Raw genomic sequence first — 20,271 nt, 5'->3', positions numbered from 1 at the left:
TATGTCTACATATTTTCAAAGACCAAAGTATTGTTCAATGATACAAGAAGCCAGGACACTTACCTTTTGAAATAAGGATTCATTTTAAAGTAATAAAGTCACAATAATTATAACTTGATTTTATAATGTTCTCTCTCTCTTCCACAATCATTCTTTTACCATTGAGACTAAGTCTCTGAGCTGTCTCAGGATTCACATATGAATCAAATTCCCAGGGAGCATTTTCTCAGGTGAAAACGGCACTTATTAAACATGAAAACAAATGTCAAGGAGTTAATATGAACTCTTTTATTTTGATTTGTAAATTGGCTCAGTATTATTTGATAATTATTAAAAGTATGTGATAACAAAATTGTCTCAGGTAAGTATTGTTTCTAGGTTCGTTTTTTGTTTCATGTTGGTGGATACTGAGATAAAAATACAACTTTGGCTATTTCTTTTAACATTTTTTCATTAGTGTAAGTTTTTTGTAGCTAGTAATGTTAAGACTCTTCATTACGAACCTTAAGGAATATGTGGAGGGAGGAGAGTAAAGTCAATTTAAAGGATATAAAATACTTACATGTAAAATGTAAATACAAATATTCAATAAAAAAATATTATATATAGAAAACTGAATGAAAAAACCTGTGATTAAAAAAAGCACATGGCTAACCCTCAAGTAAGAATTGGTATCTCACAATTCATACCACAAAGAGATTTTGGCTTCCATTTTTGGGGGAGGATGATAGAAACACTCACTGATCTTCAGTTTGAAAACCTGGTCTGACTCCTAATCTTAATTTCACGGAACCATTCTATATTTTATGCCTCCTGATGTAAGCAGCTGGCCACTGAAGAAATAAATTTCAATACTCTTCTGCCCAATCATTAATGTATGCTGTCCAATTTTTTGAGTATAGTGATTCTTAAAATTCAAAAACCATTCCAGGAACCATGAAAAAAAATATAGGACACAATTTTATCTCATCCTTCTTCTAGAGAGTCATGGAACTCTTAGGCAGGCTTCTTCTCTGTCTCACAGGCACTGGAAATATAGTCTAAATATAGACAAAAATGCTCTTCAAAGAGAAAAGTCTGCTGTAAATGCTGGCTTTGTAAACTTTTAAGTTATGAAGCTCTGTGTGATTTAATTTAACATTTTATGTTACAGTGTACATTTCACTTGTCCCTTACATTTTCAGTTACTGTTATGTGTGTTGATCAATTTTCATATCTTAAATTCTAGTGGGTTTTTCTTTTTTGCACACTGCCATTGCTTCTCTGTTTAGTATTCCTGATTTCCATTTAGTGGGTCAATATTTTTATCTGTGTTTGACAGGAATAATTGAAACTTGTTTATTTATTTGGTCAGTTAGTCCTGTTGTAGCACTTGGTCCTGACTGTATTAGAGCCAAGTTCAAGACTGAGATTCCTTTTCCCACAGTGGCAGCAATCTGTGTAAGAGTTGCTTTCCTGTAGTTTCCCTATATTTGTTAATATATGTGATTTCTTTTGATAAGATCTTCCCCAAGGATATGTATGTGTTTATGATTCTTGCCTCTCCAATTCCCCATCTCATTTTAATTGTAACTCAATTTTATAGCATTTTTTAATTGTCAAAATCTGTCATTGGAAAGAAAAGTGTATTTATTTCTGTTGGGTTATGTGTAGAGGCAGGGGATTTCCCCTCTCCTACTTTTATGTGGATTCCAGGAAATGAACTAAAGTCATCAGTGTTTTGTGCTAAGGGCTTTACTCTGCTAACTCACCCCACTGACATAATATAATAAATTAAATTTTAAATTGAATTTCCTAAGTTGTCACTTTTTGAGATGTTTCCAGAATGCCTATTATGTAAGATATAATTTAATGTTGAAGATACAATTAACATTTTATCTTTTGTTCCAGTTTGGTACACCATAGGGCTGATTAAAGTGAACAGTTCTGTCATTATTTCAACAGAAGCCTCAATGTATATGAAAAAAATATTACACTCACTAAAGTATCTTATATAGTTATATATGCATTATGTTATATGAGTGACCTCATATTCTGCAATCTTTTCTCAGGCATTAGGTTCTCAGTGAGAAAAGTACACTCTCAACCCTTTCCCTGTGCACATCAACCTAACACACATGATCTTGGGTTTTGTTGATTTTTGTTTTATCAAAACTCTTCTGATGGTCTACACCACTTACCTTTTAGTTTTATTGTCAAGATCCTATATGAGTGATCCAAAATTCCACTTTTGCCAGTTTTTATTTGTAAGTACTTCCATTGTTCTAAACTAACATCTGAAATGTGAGAATCATTGTAAAGACTCTAGAATGTGTGAAAATGTAAGTGAATGAGTTAAAACATCAATGCTTTGGTTCTATCAGCAATAAGGTGGAATTTGCTTCTGTAACATTAGAGGGGAAAGAGGGGTAAGCATGATCATTACCCACATGTGAAGGTTGATTTAATCTCTCCTAAAAGCAGTCAAACTTGAAAGGAGATATAGCCATGTCTGCTCACATGTGCACATGATCATAAGTGGCTTGTCCATAAAGACTTTCTAAAATTTCCTTTTCATGGCCTCACTGTTGAAATTATAACATTAGTCTCTTTAGAGAAACTTTTGTTGTATTCTTAATTTGTTTACCTTGTGGTCCCAATTTTTTCCCTTGGTCCTGGAAAGCTTAAGAATATGTTTAAATCTAAAGTAAGTAATTAATTTTTGAAGCTGACAAGAAATCAGATTAATGAGGAATGGATTTCTTGTTCTTTTATGTGTATCTAACAATGCGATTGTACCACCACCCAACACCACACATCAGACTTTAAAAATACACAAAACCCTTATCTCACATATAATATTTCTATAAAAATAATTTCTACCATCTACATCCTACTTTCTCTCCATTGTTTCTTTTACACTGTGCAGAATAACTGTAGTTGTCAGACTTATCAGACAATAAGTTGTTAAAACACATACCCTGAAGTCCTTGTGACTTAATACCTAGGTGGTATTAAGGTTTCTGTTGTTAAAACAAGAAGATAAATTATCAACTGGCATTGAAGATCAAGGAAAATTTTTAGCAGCCTGTTTTTGAAATCTCTGACTCTTCTTAATTGACTCCATTGTTGTATACCTGAGGTTGTATATTACCAGAGGAACCCATGTTCAAGAAAACAATCTTTACATTATGTACAATATCAAGTAAAACAATATTTTGAGTCCCCATATCTCCTTTATGGCATGCCTCTGGTAAACTAAGGATTCAAGCTTGTGATTCTTGCCTTTCCCAACAGCACTAGAGAACTGACCTTAACAAACACATAGGGTTTGTATACAATTAAAATGCAATTTGTAACAAATTTGAATATAAAATATTTGAAAAAAATGGAAAATATCACAATATTTTCAGCATATTATGTTTTACATGAATCACCTTATTTTGTTAATTAATTTATTTAATTTTATTACAGGTAATTTATAAAGACCCTTTTATTTCTTTCATTATTTGAAAGTTAAACTCTGACATTTGTTAGAAATTTTCAAGTTTGGTAATAATATATCAACAGAATTTTCCACCACAGAAACTCAACCTTTATTACTATATCCATATTTTTGCTGTAACAAGTCTGACAATGTAACAGATATTTCTAAGAAAACCTTTTCCTACCAAGTTGTCTCTTCAGAGCACCCTTAATCTCATTACTCCTCAGGCTGTAGATGAGGGGGTTCAACATGGGGATCACCACCATGTAGAATACAGATAACACCTTGTTCTGATCTGTGGAGTAGTTGGACTTGGGGGTCACATAGATGAATGTAATGGTCCCATAGAACAGAGTGACTGCAGTGAGGTGGGAGGTACAGGTTGAGAAGGCCTTTTGGCAGCCCTCAGTGGAGTGCATCTTCAGGATGGTGATGAGGATGTAAATATAGGAGACAGCAATAACAATCACTGTGATTAAAATGATAATGCCAACAGTAATAGTGGCAAGAATAATGGAGACACTGTCATCAGAACAGGAGAGTTCAACTAAAGGAGTAAAATCACAGAAAAAGTGATTGATTTTATTTGGTCCACAGAAGAAGAAAGAAAAGAATGAAAGGCTGAATGAGGAGGCATTAAGAAAACCACTTATGTATGCTACTACAAGCAACTGTACACAGACTTGTGTTGACATTTTGGTTGGATAAAGTAGTGGGTTGCAGATTGCCACAAAGCGATCATATGCCATGGCAGCTAGAACAAAGCACTCAACTCCCCCAAAGAAAGCACCTGAACCAAGCTGGATGCCGCATCCTAGGTATGAAATGGTATTTTTTTCCACCAAAAAGTTGAGAAGCATATTGGGTGTGACAGAAGATGAGTAGCCTATGTCAGCAGAAGCCAAGTGGCTGAGAAAGAAGTACATGGGGTGATGGAGCTGGGAGGAGACTCTGATGAGAAGGATGGTGCTGAGGTTCCCAGACACAGTCACCAGGTAGATGCACAGGATGATGGTGAAGAGGATGACTCTAAGGACTGGGTCATCTGTTAATCCCAATAAAATGAACTCTGTCACTGCAGTATGGTTCCCATTCTCCACGAAAGCCATGGAGCAGTGTAGCTGATGGTAGATGAAGGCTATTATTGTGATATTAGAGGTAGATTTATGAGTAGATGAACTCAAATTTATTAACACAAACATGGGGTATCACAAATAATTTTATCATTTAAGGTGAATTGACAGTTCTATCTAACAAAATTTTAGTCAGGTCTCTAGGAGTACATATGATTTTGTGCATAAATGTGACTTAATGTAGTGAACTTCTTCAAATAATATATGTTATCATTTAATTCTATATAGTAAAATATACTTGTGTGGCTTTATAAGTAAGGTTTTAAAATGTGAGTCATATAAACAAAAGAAGTTATTGTAAATACCACAAGACATAAAGTCTACAACCACTAAATTTTAAGATAAAGGCTAATAATGACTAATCTTACAGATGGTACTAAGCACCAGAATAAGACATAGGATTTTCTATAATTCGTTAATTTTTCCCAGTATTAAGTAGTTTAATTATTCTATTTCTTTGAGAATATTTAGTTTGTAATTGGTGAATAGCTGAAGACTATATAAGAAATCTAGACTGAGGATATGAGCTGCAGATAAACCGCATTTGATCTAACTTTTAGTAATTATATATGTAAAAGTCACAGTAAAGTTGAAAGCACAGGCAAATTTAGGATGTAAAGCAGCTATGTGGTTAATATACTAAAAACCAGTTTCCATCATACAAAATTCATATTATATATTAGTGAACCAAATCTACACCAGGATAAATATTCTCACTAGAACTTGGGAAACTAGAAAGGAATCTGTGTTTTCTAAGTGGAATGTGATGGAATGAAATCACATGGTTTCCTACACTGTACAAAGGTGAGGAAAACACTCAATGTAAAGTGTTAAGTTAAACTTGTTCATCCAGCTCAGGATCACATAAAGTCTTACTCCAAGATTTTCAACATTATACCTTCTGATTGTCTAAAATATTTGCTGCCAGTCATACTAGAACTTTCAGTCAATAAGCAAGCGAGTATCTCTACAAGAAATCATGCAAAGTACTCGGTCAAAGCATTTTAAAAATAGTGACTCAGGAAAATGTTATTGATCATGCTGGATTCTAGATTCATCAGTGGCCAAATAAATAAGGAACATCTAACAGTGGAGATTAACTGGATGTTCACAGGAATTTGAATATGGAAATAGAAGCTGATTCAGCTAGGGTTTTTTGGTTCAGTTTATTGCCTATCCCACCAAACATGTGTGTCCACTAAAGCATATAAGTTTGGATAAATTTTCAAAGAATGAATTATTCTCTAATGATAAAGGTCAAATAAAAAGGCAAATTTACCCAGAAAACTCAAAAGTTACCTCTTCCAAACAGAATTCATTGCAAAGTAATAAGGTCAAGGTTATTTTGCTTTTGTAGCTGTACAGCTGATTCCTGCTGTCATTGTTTGTAATTGAGGATAATTCCCTGCTGAAAAACTGATTAAAGTGTGAATTCAAGTCACTGGAGATCATTATCTCACTCCCAATTCATTACACTCTCTCTCTCTCTCTCTCTCACACACACACACACACACACACACACACACACACACACACACACACACACACACAGAGAGAGAGACTTTTCAAGGAGTTTGTCAGTCTCTGGGGGTTTTTTCTTAAGTAAGAATGAACATGCTTCATATGATAGTTATTCAAAGAATATGATAGAGTTATGTCAGGTGAGATTCAAGCATTATCACTTGGGCTCACCTTATTGCTTAATTTCCTTGGTTCTGACTATTGTAGTGTTGGTATTCTATACATTATGGCTAATATCTACATATAAGTTTACCAATGACATGCATATCTTTTGGGGTTGCTGTTACATCTTGGGGTGGTAGATTCTAGTTCCATGCCTTTGCTGGAAAATTTCATGATGTCCTTGTTTTTGGTAGCTGAGTAGTATACTATTGTATAAATCAACAACCTCTTCATTAGACATTCTTCAGTTGAGGAATATCTAGGTTATTTTCTAGTTTCTATTACAAATAAAGCTGCTAGTGGGGCATTTTTGTGTACATATTCAAGGGCAGTAAAGCCACGCTTGACATAAAAATATACTAGTTTTCTGAAAATTATAAAATTTATTTCCAAAGTGGTTGTACAAGTTTGCGCTCCCCACAGCAATGAAGGAGTCTTTCCCTTGCTCTACACCATTACCAGCATGCTGTCCCTTCTGATTTTGGTCTTAGCCATCGTGGTGAAATAAGACAGATTCTAAGGGTTGTTTTGATTTGCATTTCCCTGATGACTAGGAACTTGGCCATTCAGGAACCCTCTGTTGAGAATTCTCTGTTAAGCTCTGCAACACTTTTTTTTTCAATTTGGTTTTTTGCTTTGTTGGTGCTTACATTCTTGAGTTCTTTATATATTTTGGATATTGCCCTTATGTTGGTTGTAGAGTTAGTGAAGATCTTTTCCCTATCTGTAAGCTGCAGTTTTGTCCTCTCGATGGTATCCTTTGCCTTACAGAAGCTTTTTCAGTTTCATGAGGTCCAATTTATCAATTGTTGATTTTAGAGAGTAGCTATTGGTGTTCTCTTCAGTAAGTTGTTTCTTGTACCCATGTATATCAGGCTTCCCCATGATCTATATTAATAAATTTAGTTTATCTGTTTTATGTTGAGGTCTTTGATTCACTTAGACTTGAGTTTTGCTTAGGGTGATAAATATGGATCTATTTGTGTTCTTTCATATGCAGACATATAGTTCGACCAGTGCCATTTGTTGAAATTTTTTCTTTGTTTGGTTGTATGGTTTTGGCTTCTTTGTCATAAAATCAAGTGTAGGTGTGTGGGTTAATTTCAAATATTTGATTCAATTACATTGATCAACTTATCTATTCCTATCCTTACCTCATATAGTTTTTATCACTATTGCTCCATAGTGCAGGTTGAAGTCAGGGATAGTGGCAATGCCAGAAGTTCTTGTCTTATTCAGGTTTATTTTAGCTACCTTTGGTTTTTTGTTTTTTTCCATATTGAAATTTAATGGGAATTGTATTGAATCTTTAGATTGAATTAGGTAAGATGATTATTTTCACTTTGTTGATCCTAATGATCCATGAGCCTGGGAGATCTTTCCATCTTCTGATATCTTCTTCAATCATTTATTCAGAGACTGGAAGTTGTCATGGAGGTCTTTTACGTGCTTTGTTAGGATAATAAGGAAGATATTTTATATTATTTCTGGATATTGCAATGGTGCTGTTTCAAAATTTCTTTCTTGGCTTACTTATTTTTATAAAGGAGGGCTATTGAATTGTTTAGTTAACTTTGTTTGTAGCCATTTTACTGAAGGTATTTAGCAGCTGTAGGAGTTCTCTGGTAGAATTTTTGGTCACTTATGTATAGTATCATAAATTCTGTGAAGAGCAATACTTTGACTCCTTCCTTTTTTATTAGTATCCCCTTGATTTCATTTAGTTTCCTTTCTGCTTTAACTAGAACTTTAAGCTATATTGAATAGATAGGGAATGAGAAGCTTTGTCTTGTCTCTGATAATAGTGGAATTGTTTTGTTTCTTTCCATTTAATTTGATGTTGGCATGCTATATATTGATTTATTATGTTATGTATTTTATCCTTAATCTCTTCAAGACTTCTGACATGAAGGGGTACTGGGTTTTGTCAACATCTAATGAAATGATCCTATGATTTTTTTCTTTCATATAGTGTATTGTATTGACAGATTTTGTGTACTGAACCACCCCTGCATCCCTGAGATGAAACCTACTTGATCCTGATGGATGATGTTTTCATGTGTTCTTTGATTTTGTTTTTGAGTATTTTATTGAGTGTTTTTCATCAAAGTTTATATTAGAAATTCATCTGAATTTTTTTTTTTTTTTTTGAGCCTGTTATTTAACTATTAGGGTGACTATAACCTCATAGAATAAGGCTTGCAGTGTTCTGTTTTCTGGAATAGTTTTAAGAGTGTTAGCATTAGCTCTTTGTTAAAAGTGTAGTAGAATTCTGCCCTAAAACTATTTGTCACTCGAACTTTCTTGTTTGGGAGATTTTAGTGACTGCTTCTATTTACTTAGAAGTTAAAGGACTGTTTAGACAATTAACTTGATGTTGATTTAATTTTGGTAAGTGATATTATGCTAGGAAATTTCATTTAGTCCATTTCATTTAGACTTTGCAATTTCTAGATTACCCGCTTTTCAAGGAAGGCCTAATGATTCTTTCAATCATTGTCTCTTTTTATGTTTCCCTTTCAATTCTGATTTTGTTTATGTGGATCCTGTCTTTCTGTCTTTTAGTTAGTCTTTTTCATTTATTTTCTCAAAGAACCAGTGCTTTCTTGGTTTTTTTTTATTGTTTTGTTTTCTTGTTTTTAATTGACTGATTTCAGCCCCCATTTTGATGGTTTTCTATCCTCTAGTCCTCTTAGTAGTGTTTGCTTTTTTTTTCAAATGGAGATTTCAGATGTACCTTTAAATTGCTAGTGTAAGAACCCCCTAATTTCTTTATGTCTACACATAGTGCTTTGAACTTTCCTCTTAGCACTCTTTCATTGTCTCCCATAAGTTTAGGTATATAATGGCTTTTTTGTGATTGAATTCTAGATAGTGTTTCATTCCTTTATTTATTTCCAGACACAGAAACTATTCATTAAAGAGCTGTTCAGTTTCCATGAGCATGTATGCTTTCTGTTGCTTCTTTTGTTGTTGAAGTCTAGCGTAAGTCCATGATTGTCTGAAAAGGTACAAGGAAATCTTTTAAATTTCTTGTATCTGTTGAGTCTTGCTTTGTGACCAAGTGTATACTTAGTTTTGTAGAATGTTCTTTTATATGGTAAGAAGTTATACTCTTTTGTGTTTCAGTGAAATGTTCTCTATATATCGGTTAGGTTCATTTGATCCATAACATCAGTTACGTTGGCCCCCTCCTTCCATTTTGTTTTCACCAGCTTTATGTTTTCTTTTTTCTCTTCCACTTTTATTAAACTGGGTATTTATTATTTACATTTCAAATGTTATTTCCTTTCCTGATTTCCTGTCCATCACACCTGACCACTCCCCCTCCTCTTCTATATGGTGGTTCCCTTCCCCATCCACCACTCATTACTGCCCCCTCCCCAACAATCCCCTACACTGTGGGTCCAGCCTTTGCAGGATGAAGGGCTTCCCCTTCCACTGGTGTCCCAACAAGGCTATTCACTGCTACCTATGCAGTTGGAGTCTAGGATCAGTCCACGTATAATCGACTTTGGGTAGAATCTTAATTATATGTAACGAACTCCTGTCACTGGAGGTTTCACTTAGTGAGAAGAGATGTCTAGATGGGACTTTCCTCACCCCCAATTATATGGTAACTCCATTCAGGTGTGTTATGTATGTGTATGTATTTCATCCTTCTTGATTTTCATGTTGTATGTGCTTCTTGGGTAATTTGAGCATTTGGGCTAATATCCATTTATCAATGAGTGAATACCATGTGTGTTTTTCTGTGTTGGGTTACCTCACTCAGGATGATATTTTCTAGTTCCACCCATTTGCCTATATGAATTTCATGAATTCATTGTTTTTGATAGCTGAGTAGTACTCCATTCTGTAGACATACCAAATTTTCTGTATCCATTTCTCTGTTGAAGGGCGTCTGGGATCTTTCCAGCTTCTGTCTATTATAAATAAGGTTGCTATGAACATAGTGGAGCACGTGTCTTTATTGTATGTTGGAGCATCTTCTTGGTAAATGCTCAGGAGAGGTATAGCTCAGTCCTAGTTAGTGCAATGTCCAGTTTTCTGAGGAACCTCCAGACTGTTTTCCAGAGAGGATGTACCAGTTTGCAATCTCACCAACAATGGAGGACTGTTCCTCTTTCTCCACATCCTCTCCAGCATCTGCTGTCTCCTGAATTTTTGATCTTAGCCATTCTGACTGATGTGAGGTGGTATTTCAGGGTTGTTTTGATTTGCATTTCCCTGATGACTAAAGATGTTGAACATTTCTTTAGGTGCTTCTCAGTCATTTGATATTCCTCAGCTGTGAATCCTTTGTTTAGCTCTGAACCCCATTTTTAATAGGGTTATCTGCCTCTCTGGAGTCTAACTTCATGAGTTCTTTGTATATTTTGGATATTAGCCTCTATTAGGTGTAGGATTGATAAAGATCCTTTCTCAATCTGTTGGTTGCCATTTTGTCCTAATGACAGTGTCCTTTGCCTTACAGACTGCCTTTGCAGTTTTATGAGATCCAATTTGTCAATTTTTGATCTTAGAGCATAAGCCATTGGTGTTCTGTTCTGGAAATTTTCTCCCATGCCCATGTGTTTGAGTTTTTTCCCCACTTTTTTCTTATATTATTTTGAATGTATCTAGTTTGATGTGGAGGTCCATGATCCACTTAGACTTAAGTGATAAGAATGGATGGATTTCCATTCTTCTACATGCTGACCTCCAGTTGAATTACCATTTGTTGAAAATGTTATCTTTTTTTCCATTGGATGGTTTTAGCTCCTTTGTCAAAAATCAAGTGACTGTAGGTGTGTGGGTTCATTTCTGGGTCTTCAATTCTATTCCACTGGTCTATCTGTCTGTCTCTGTATCAATACCATATAGTTTTTCTCGCTGCTGCTCTGTAATACTGCTTGAGGTCAGGGATGGTGATTCCTCCAGAAGTTCTTTTGTTGTTAAGGGTAGTTTTTGCTATCCTTTATTTATTGTTAATCCAAATGAATTTGTAAATTGCTCTTTCTAACTCTATGAAGAATTGAGTTGTAATTTTGATGGGGATTGCATTGAATCTGTGAATTGCTTTTGGCAAAATGGCCATTTTTACTATATTAATGCTGCCAATCCATGAGCATTGGATGCCTTTCCATCTTCTGAGATTTTCAATTTTTTTTCTTCAGAGACTTGAAGTTCTTGCCATATGGATCTTTACTTGCTTGGTTAGATCCACACTGACCTATTTTATATTATTTGCGACTATTGTGAAGGGTGTCATTTTGCTAATTTCTTTCTCAGCCTTTCAGTCTATTTTCTTGGATACTACAATGACTACAGCAGGTTTTTTCTTGGGACCATTTGCTTGGAAAATTTTTTGTTATCTTTTTACTTTTAGCTAACATCTGTCTTTGAACCTTAGGTCTTTTTCCTGTATGCAACAAAATGCTCCATCTCTTCTTTACATATCCAATCTGTTACCCTATGTCTTTTCATTGGCGAATTGAGTCCACTGATTTTGACAGTTATTAGGGACCAATGATTGCTGCTTCTTGTTATTTTTGCTATTTTGTTAGAGGTGGAATTGTTTTTGTACATTTCTCTTCTTTCTAGTTTGCTGTGAAAAGATTAATTTCTTGCTTTCTCTTGGGTGTAGCCCCCCCCTTGTGTTATATTTTTTCCTGTATTATTCTCTGTAGGACTGGATTTGTAGAAAATATTGTTTGAATTTGGTTTTCTTTTGGGATACCTTGGTTTCTCCTTCTATGGTAATTGTGAGTTTTCCTGGGTATAGTAACCTGGGGTACAGTTTTGTTCTCTTTGGGTCTGTATGACATCTGCCCAGGATCTTCCGGCTTTTAGATTCTCTTTTGAAAAGTCTGGTGTAATTCTGATGGCTCTGCCTTTATATGTTACTTGACATTTTCCCCTTACTGCTTTCAATATTCTTTCTTTTATTCTGTGCATTTGGTGTTTCAATTATTATGTGACAAGAGGAATTTTTTTCTGTTCCCATCTGTTTGGTGTTCTGTAGACTTCTTTTATGTTTATGGGCATTTCTGTTTTTAAGTTAGAAAAGTTTTCTTCTATAAGTTTTTTGATGTTTGCTGGCCCTTTGTGTTGGGAATCTTCACTCTCTTCTACACCTATTATTCTCAGGTTTGGTCTTTTCATGTGTTCTGGTTTTCTTGAATCTTTTGCAATAGGAGCTTTTTGCTGTTTGTATTTTCCATGACTATTGTGTCAATGTCTTCTATTTTATCTTCTCCAACTGAGATTCTCTCTTCTATCTCTTTATTTTATTGGTGTTGCTTGCATTTGTGACTCATGTTCTCTTTACTAGATTTTTCATCTCCAGGTCTTTCTGACTTTGAGTTTTCTTTAATAATTCTATTTCCATTTTTAGATCCTGGACAGTTTTGTTCAGTTCCTTCACTTGTTTGACCATGTCCTTTGTATTTCTTCTGTATTTCTTTAAGGAATTTATTGTTTCTTTTTTAAGGGCTTCTACTTGTTCATTTGTGTTCTCCTGTATTTCTTTAAGGGAATCATTTATGGCCTTCTTAAAGTCCTCTATCATCTTCATGAAATGAGGATTTGGATTTGAATCTTGTTTTATAGGTGTGTTTGGGTATTCAGGACTTCTTTGGTGAATGAAGTAGGTTCTGATGTCAACATTTCAAATTTGTTTATGTTGCTTATGTTCTTAAGATTTCCTCTTGCCATCTGGTCATATCTGATGTTATCTAGCTTCCCTGTCTCTGACTGGAGCCTGACCTTGTGACCCTGGGGTTCCTGTGATCCTGTGATCCTGGATGTGTCAGAATGCCTCGGGAGTTGAGCTACAGCTGGGTGCGGTTATGTGGGATAGGGTGCAGCATTGGAGATTTAATCCTGACACAGTTAGGAACTGGAAGGTGTGCAGGTCTCTTACTGGTTGGGGAGTCTGGTACTAATTTCTTGTAAGAAAATTGATATGTTTCATAGTAAGAAATTTTTAAAAAGTCCTAAAAGAAGTCTTATCTGTAACTCCTTTTTTTCTGTGTTTTGCATCAGACCTCCCAGCCCTGCTAATCATTTCACCCCTCATATCCACCCTTCATATTTTCAAATTTTCCCCAAAATAAAAAGCATACACACACACACACACACACACACACACACACACACACACACACACACACAGGGAGAGAGAGGGGGGAGATGGAGAGAGAGAGAGAGAGAGAGAGAGAGAGAGAGAGAGAGAGAGAGAAACATGGAAACTATGTAATTAATTTTTGGAGTTATAGTATGTCACAGTATATGTTACATTTACTGCTTTGTCCCCACATCTTAACTTGCAAATGTTCACTGCAGTGAGTTATTGGTCAGGTTCAAGATCTCTGGCTTCTGTGATACCATAAATATTACACCCTCACTGGGCCTCCTCATGCTTATCTTGTTGTTGCCCTGTGTCATGGAGCTTTATGTCAGCAGGCTTGGCCCTTTCTTATGTTCCAACTATTCGCAGATGATATAGATTTAGGGGTAAGGAAATACTGGACCTGAGCCTGGATGTTAACTGAACTGAGCTCTCCTGTCCTCATTTGGCTAGGCTAACAATGTCCCCATCTTCAGCTGGCAGAGTCAGCTCTCCTGATCTCATAGCCTCAGCATTGGCTCTCCACCCATGCCTCCAGGGCCAACCAACATTACTGTGCTGTTTAGTAAAAGTGCAAAGTCTGCTCTACTAGTGTTGTGCCCTTTGAGGTAGTAGTCCAGCTCTTCTACTTACACATCCCCAGGGCTGACTCACCCATAACCTCCACCATCACGTCCAGCTACACTGTTGCCAAGGCTAGGGGCTGGGTCCACTCTTCCATGTGCTTTCCTACTCTCACGACATCATGGTCAGTTCTCCTGACTTCTGCAGGTGGCAAAAGGTTCCATATGTCCTTTATGTACGACAACACATAGACATCAAAAGTCAGAAGAGCCCTTATTCTTTATGAGAAGTTCTTTCTGGAATATTCTGTCAGATCTTTGAAATTATTTTACAGATAGATACAGGACAACCATTGACCCATTAAATCCATCTACATGTTTTTGTTTTGTATTTATTTTATTGTTGAACCAAGTACATACAAAAGTTCTGTTACTGAATAAAACAATTTTCTTGAAATTAATAGTTCAGTGGAGAGTACACTAGAGAATCACTAAACTTTTAAAACATAGAATTCAGTGGGGAAGAAAAATAAAGATATGCATAGTAAAGATAGCTGTAGCATGAGTGCGAGTTGTTAGCCTTTGTAGGCTTGCAATGAAGTCCCCAAGAGGCAAGTAGTACTAAAGCAGGAACATATTAAGTGTTTAAGGGAAAAATGAATATCTGGATTCTATTCAAAAGTGAATGGAAAGATTTTAAAATATCTATGGCCTAATATAACAATGTTTTAAAATCTGTGTTGTACAATGTGTATTTTGAATATATCAAGTACAATAACCACCAGCTGGGAAAGACACCTTCTATTGCTATGGTGACAAAAAACCCATAGGAATAAACAACAACTTTCTTACTGTATCTAGGTCTAACTTCACAAGATAGAAATCATACCTAACACTACTATCAGGGCCAAAACCTGTGCTAAGCAGGTCATAGCGCCTTGGTGTGGGCTTTCAAAACCTCTATTCGAGGTTCTTATATGCTTCAACTTCCCTTCTAGCATACCCATCAGATATAGGAGAGAAAGAAGGTTAGTAGGAAAAGGAGAATTTGTATCTATTTAGAAGTAGTACCTTGAGGCAATCCCCTTCTTCATTGTCAAAATACCAGCAGTCCAGTTTAATAAAAAATATAAACATGAAAGAGTAGGGGTGGCTCAATCCAACAGAAAATGCGACATTCTGCTGAATCAGTGTAAGTCAGCAGAAGTGGCCAGAATCAGCCCGAATACCATAAGAAGTTCTTTGGTGTGTTTCTCTCTATGAAGTCAAGATCAACAAAGACCAGTGAAGCACTGCATGGCATAGCAATGCAAGAACAATCTCTCACTGTTTCTGGGGTTCTACTTATATTCTTTCTAAACATCATATACCCTCTCAAGTGTCCGTTTTCAGCAAAACATCACATGCCTTATCACAAGACAGCTTCAAGAAAAACATCATGTGCTCTCTCATAAGACAGCTTCCAGGAAAACACTACATGACACAACTGAGTTTTTTAAAAAAAAAAACTCAGAAACTTCTACTTCACCTAGGGAACAGCACATTATCTTGATTTCTCTAAATGGATGTAGTATCAAACCAGCTTGCAATGAATTATCATTGTACCCATAAATCAGTACATTTCTCAACTCTCATCAGCAGGCTTCTTTTTGTAGTAGATTGTGATTAACATTAATTTATCAATGTGCAGATACTTAGAGACTTTGGTGATTACTATGGCTTAGCACTATGTGGAACATCTATATCATACCTCTTTCTTTCCAAGCTCAGGAAGCATCATGAGAATGTGACTAGAAAGAATACAGGAGCCAGAGCTGGTTGAGGACTACAAATAAACAATGTTTTCAGGACACAAGAGAATCATTGCTAATATAATCTCATGTTAGCTGTGTTAACACGCACAAGCTCAAACCAGGCAAAATCTCATCATGGAGAGGGAACATAGGCCTGATGTCCACTGGTAGTTGTGGAGTTATTGGCAACTGATGTCTTACAGAAGAAGGAAAGTCAGTTTTATATAAAGGTACAGCCCCTGTCATGTTAACCATGCTTCAGTCAAAGCCTAAATATCTTACTATGTACAGATAGCACAAGACAGTTTAGCAAAAAAGAGTAGTTGGATGTGTAGGAGATGGAGTTATAATGAAAAGAATTCGGAAAGAGGGTGAAAACACACACACATAGTACTATATACAAAGTGTAATATATAATACACCATACTATGTATTATATTTTCCAAAACACAATAAAAATACAAAAGAGAAATGCAGTAAAAGGTATATATACAGGGAGAAGGGGGAGATAAGGACAAAAGGACTAACAAGAAGGTAAATGATAAAATCTGAGATGATGATCCCATTATTCTGGGGCACTTGCCATTATTATATTAGGTTTTATAAAGCAACAGATGAGTCTAAGAAAATATTTTCTTATCAAGCAGTCTCTTCAGAGCACCCTTAATCTCATTATTTCTAAGGCTATAGATAAGGGGGTTCAACATGGGGATCACCATCATGTAGAATAGGGAGACCACTTTCTTCTGATCAGTGGAGTAGTTGGACTTGGGGATCACATAGATGAACATTACAGTCCCATAGAAAAGAGTGACTGCAGTGAGATGGGAGGTACAGGTGGAGAAGGCCTTGTGCCGACCCTCAGTGGAGTGCATCTTCAGGATGGTGATGAGGATGTAGGTGTAGGAGATGGCTATGACAAACACTGTTAGCATAGTAACTGAGCCAGCAGAAAATGAGGTAACAACTACAAAGACACTGACATCAGAACACGAGAGCTCCACCAAAGGAGCAAAATCACAGAAAAAGTGATTGATCCTATTTGGTCCACAAAAGATAAAGGAAAAAAAGGAAAGGAGGAAGGAAGAAGCATTAAGAAACCCACCTATATAAGATCCTACAACCAACTGGATACAGACTTGTGTGGACATTTTGGTGGAATAAAGCAGTGGGTTACAGATTGCTACAAAGCGATCATAAGCCATGGCAGCCAGAAGGAAGCATTCAACTGTCCCAAAGAAAGCAGCTGAACCAAACTGAATAGAACATCCGAGGTAGGAGATGGTATTTTGCTTCACCAGGAAGTTGGCAAGCATATTAGGTGTGACAGAAGATGAATAGGCTATGTCTACAGAAGCCAAGTGACTGAGAAAAAAGTACATGGGGTGATGGAGCTGGGGGGAGACTCTGATGAGAAGGATGGTACTGAGGTTCCCAGACATGGTTACTACATATATGCACAGGATGATGGTGAAGAGAATGACTTTAAGGACTGGGTCATCTGTTATGCCTAATAAAATGAACTCTGTCACTGCAGTGTGGTTCCCATCTTCTAGGAAAGCCATGGGGCAGTGTAGTTGATGCCAGATCAGGGCTGTGATGAAGAAAGTACAGGAAGGGACTTACAAATAGGTTTTTTCTTTTCATTTAATACTGACCACAGAAACATTCTTAACTAATATATTATTTTAAATTGCATCAATAATGGATGTTTTACTGAGATTGTCAGTTTGTACATTTATGCGCAATAATTCCTTCAAATTATTTATGCAGAAATACTAGAAATGTAGTAAAAATTAAAATGCTTATTTACATTCATTTACAGTAATACATATCCAATTGTCATTAATGATAAAATTTAAATTTTTGAGACTTGGCCCAGTGAGATGACTTGGAAAGTAAAGATTCTTGTTCCCAATCTACAGCTCACAGCTACAGTGTGATTCCTAGAACTTACAAGATGGGAAGAGCGAACCAACTCCTGAAGGTTTTCTTTGCTATCCTCATGTATGCTGTGTTACCAATACCACCCCCTCACATAAATAAATAAATAAATAAATAAATAAATAAATAAATAAAATAATGTGAGCTTTAAGAAAGTAACAATGTATTTATATTAAGTATAACAAAATATAAAAGCATAAAATTATGAACTTAAATTTTGACTTAAATATTTCTATCTTTTATTAAATGTTTACTACATCGCACAATCAAATTAACTTGTATATTTTCCAATTTTAATTTCCATCAAATAGCATTTTCCTTTTTTATTGTTTCCATTTTAAAGCAGAAAAGATTTTAAGTAACACACATGTATATGTATAAATGTGTATATATATACAATATATATGTGTGTACTCACATATGTATATATATGCACACATATATATGTACACACACATACACACACATATATATGAAGTAATTAATTTATGGGTTTTCAGAGATGGCTCAGTAATTTAGATCATTTTCTGCATTTGCAAAGGGCTTGGATTTGATCTCCAACCCCCTTCTCCCAGTAGTCTGTATTTCCAGTTCTGGGGACCTAATGCTTTCTTCTGGGCTTTGCAGGCACCATACATGCATGTGGTGCAATGTGTGTATGCATGCAGCATTCACACACACAAAATAAAAGTAACAAGCAGAGAAGTAGATATGAGAATAGGTGGGTTAAACTCAGAGTATTTCTTTTAGTATCTGCACCATATATGAAGAGTGGTTATGTAGTAAAGGGGACATCAAGCTTTCTGGTAGTTATGACACAGATGTGCTTTGTTGCTAACACTGCATACAGAGTACATTGTTTCTCTATGCAAAAGTCATGTCTTCATCAACTTTTAAAAAGGTAATAACTTTTCTTGTTAAAACGTTGAAGAAACAAAAGAAATATCACTTTAAAATTCCGAATGGAACCTCACATTTTAAGCCCATTAAATATTTAAATACTTCTAAATAGAACATCTCTCCTCAAAATTATTTCAGGTTGGTGAACATTATAAGACATTAAACTAAATGTTAAAACAAGCTACTTTTGTTCCATTCATGTGCATTAATTTTTCTTTTAGTATTTTAGTGTTTGGTGTAGCATAAAAACTCTATATGTACTTTTGTGATTATAGAGAGGTATGTGGGGTAATTATTTTAGACATGAACAACTTTTACTGACTAGAGTATAAGATGGCATTGCTACTTAGAAATTAGCCCACAGAAAGAAGTATATTAGATTGTCAGTAATAACATTTCATAATCATTGAACAAATTATGAACATTTAGCACATTATTAGTATTTATGAAGACACACCAAACCACTTCCCAATGTCACAGTCCTTTCTAACAGGAACATGGAATAAATTCACATAATTTTCAATAGAAGACACTCATCTATAAATATTCAAACAAAGAAGTTAAGTAATTTACCAAGCTTCTCTTATACCTTACTTTTGATGTTTATATCCTCATTCGTCCACATTGGTGCCTGTGATGATGGAACATTCAGTGCATAAACAAAAGATAAAAATGCACATGATATTCCCTGACAATAAGCCACAAAGGCACTTCAAAGCTAGTGAATACTTTCGGTGAATACTATGTAATGTAACATGACCTTTGAAGGTCATGCTGGTTTCTGATCTCAACAATGGATAGATAAACAGTCTATGAAAACATAGTTTTATGCTTGATCACTCTGGATAATTTACTAATGAAATACAAGGTGATTCTATGAAAGTTTGGTTTGTGATGTCCTCTTATATTTAATAACTCTGATTCCACCTGACTTGTTCTTCCACTATGGTTTGTAAATAAATATATTTCAATGAGTAAAGTGTCTCCATTTACCAATAAAGTCAAAGTCTTACTTCCTTAAGTAAGAATTCATTTCACAATAAAAGTTCAAGTTACTATGTTTTGTAGCTATAAAGCTGCCCCCACTCTTTGTTTGTCACTGAGGATAAGTCTCTGCAGACACTCTGAATTCCAGTTTTAATTCAATCATTGGGGATCATTACCTCATTCCCAGTGAGTACTGAGCAGTTTATTACACACAAACACAATTAATTTTCAAAGAGTCTGTCAAACTCAAGCAATCTTGTTTTCCTCTTTATGTAAGTATGATTTTACTTGATAATTATGGAATGTACATCATGAAAATTTTTCTTAGGTAAATATTCTTGCAAGTTGATATTGATTCCACTTTAGAGAATGCTAGAAGACATTAAACTAATCATGGAAAATGAACTATTTTTGTTCCATTCCTGTTAACTAATTTTTCTTTCATTATTTTCGTGGTTCATGTAATATACTCTATTACATAATTTGGCAAATATAGGGAGGTATGAGATACAAAGTTAAATAATTGTTTTAGGGACACAATTCTTATAGGTAAGAGTATAAAATGTCATGATTATTTAGATACTGTAGAGAAAGAAGTGGGTATGAATTTCAAAGAATTAGTATTTTAAACACATGACACCTGGGTCTCAGCTTACATGGTATAATGGTGGATTGAAGCCACAGTTAT

At 35.2% G+C, this 20,271-nt stretch overlaps 2 protein-coding genes across 2 annotated transcripts; both read right to left on the bottom strand.

Annotated features, from left to right (window-relative positions):
- Positions 1 to 3,630: 3,630 nt before the first annotated feature.
- Positions 3,631 to 4,575, bottom strand: LOC116894211 (olfactory receptor 502-like). Its single transcript, XM_032895924.1, has one exon. It carries the CDS (start codon positions 4,573 to 4,575, stop codon positions 3,631 to 3,633), a length of 945 nt encoding a protein of 314 aa, XP_032751815.1.
- An 11,797-nt stretch (positions 4,576 to 16,372) lies between these two features.
- On the bottom strand, positions 16,373 to 17,317 carry LOC116894210 (olfactory receptor 494). The gene has a single exon (XM_032895923.1). It carries the CDS (start codon positions 17,315 to 17,317, stop codon positions 16,373 to 16,375), a length of 945 nt encoding a protein of 314 aa, XP_032751814.1.
- Positions 17,318 to 20,271: the final 2,954 nt, after the last annotated feature.

This window comes from Rattus rattus, chromosome 2, assembly GCF_011064425.1.
Source record: "Rattus rattus isolate New Zealand chromosome 2, Rrattus_CSIRO_v1, whole genome shotgun sequence".
Taxonomy (NCBI): Eukaryota; Metazoa; Chordata; class Mammalia; order Rodentia; family Muridae; genus Rattus; species Rattus rattus.
Note: the sequence above shows the minus strand (reverse complement) of the source record. Positions and strands in the feature narration are given on the sequence as shown.

What these genes read in the sequence shown, in the direction of transcription:
- LOC116894211 (XM_032895924.1), bottom strand. Translation starts at nt 4,575, where the DNA reads ATGGCTTTCGTGGAGAATGGGAACCATACTGCAGTGACAGAGTTCATT.
- LOC116894210 (XM_032895923.1), bottom strand. Translation starts at nt 17,317, where the DNA reads ATGGCTTTCCTAGAAGATGGGAACCACACTGCAGTGACAGAGTTCATT.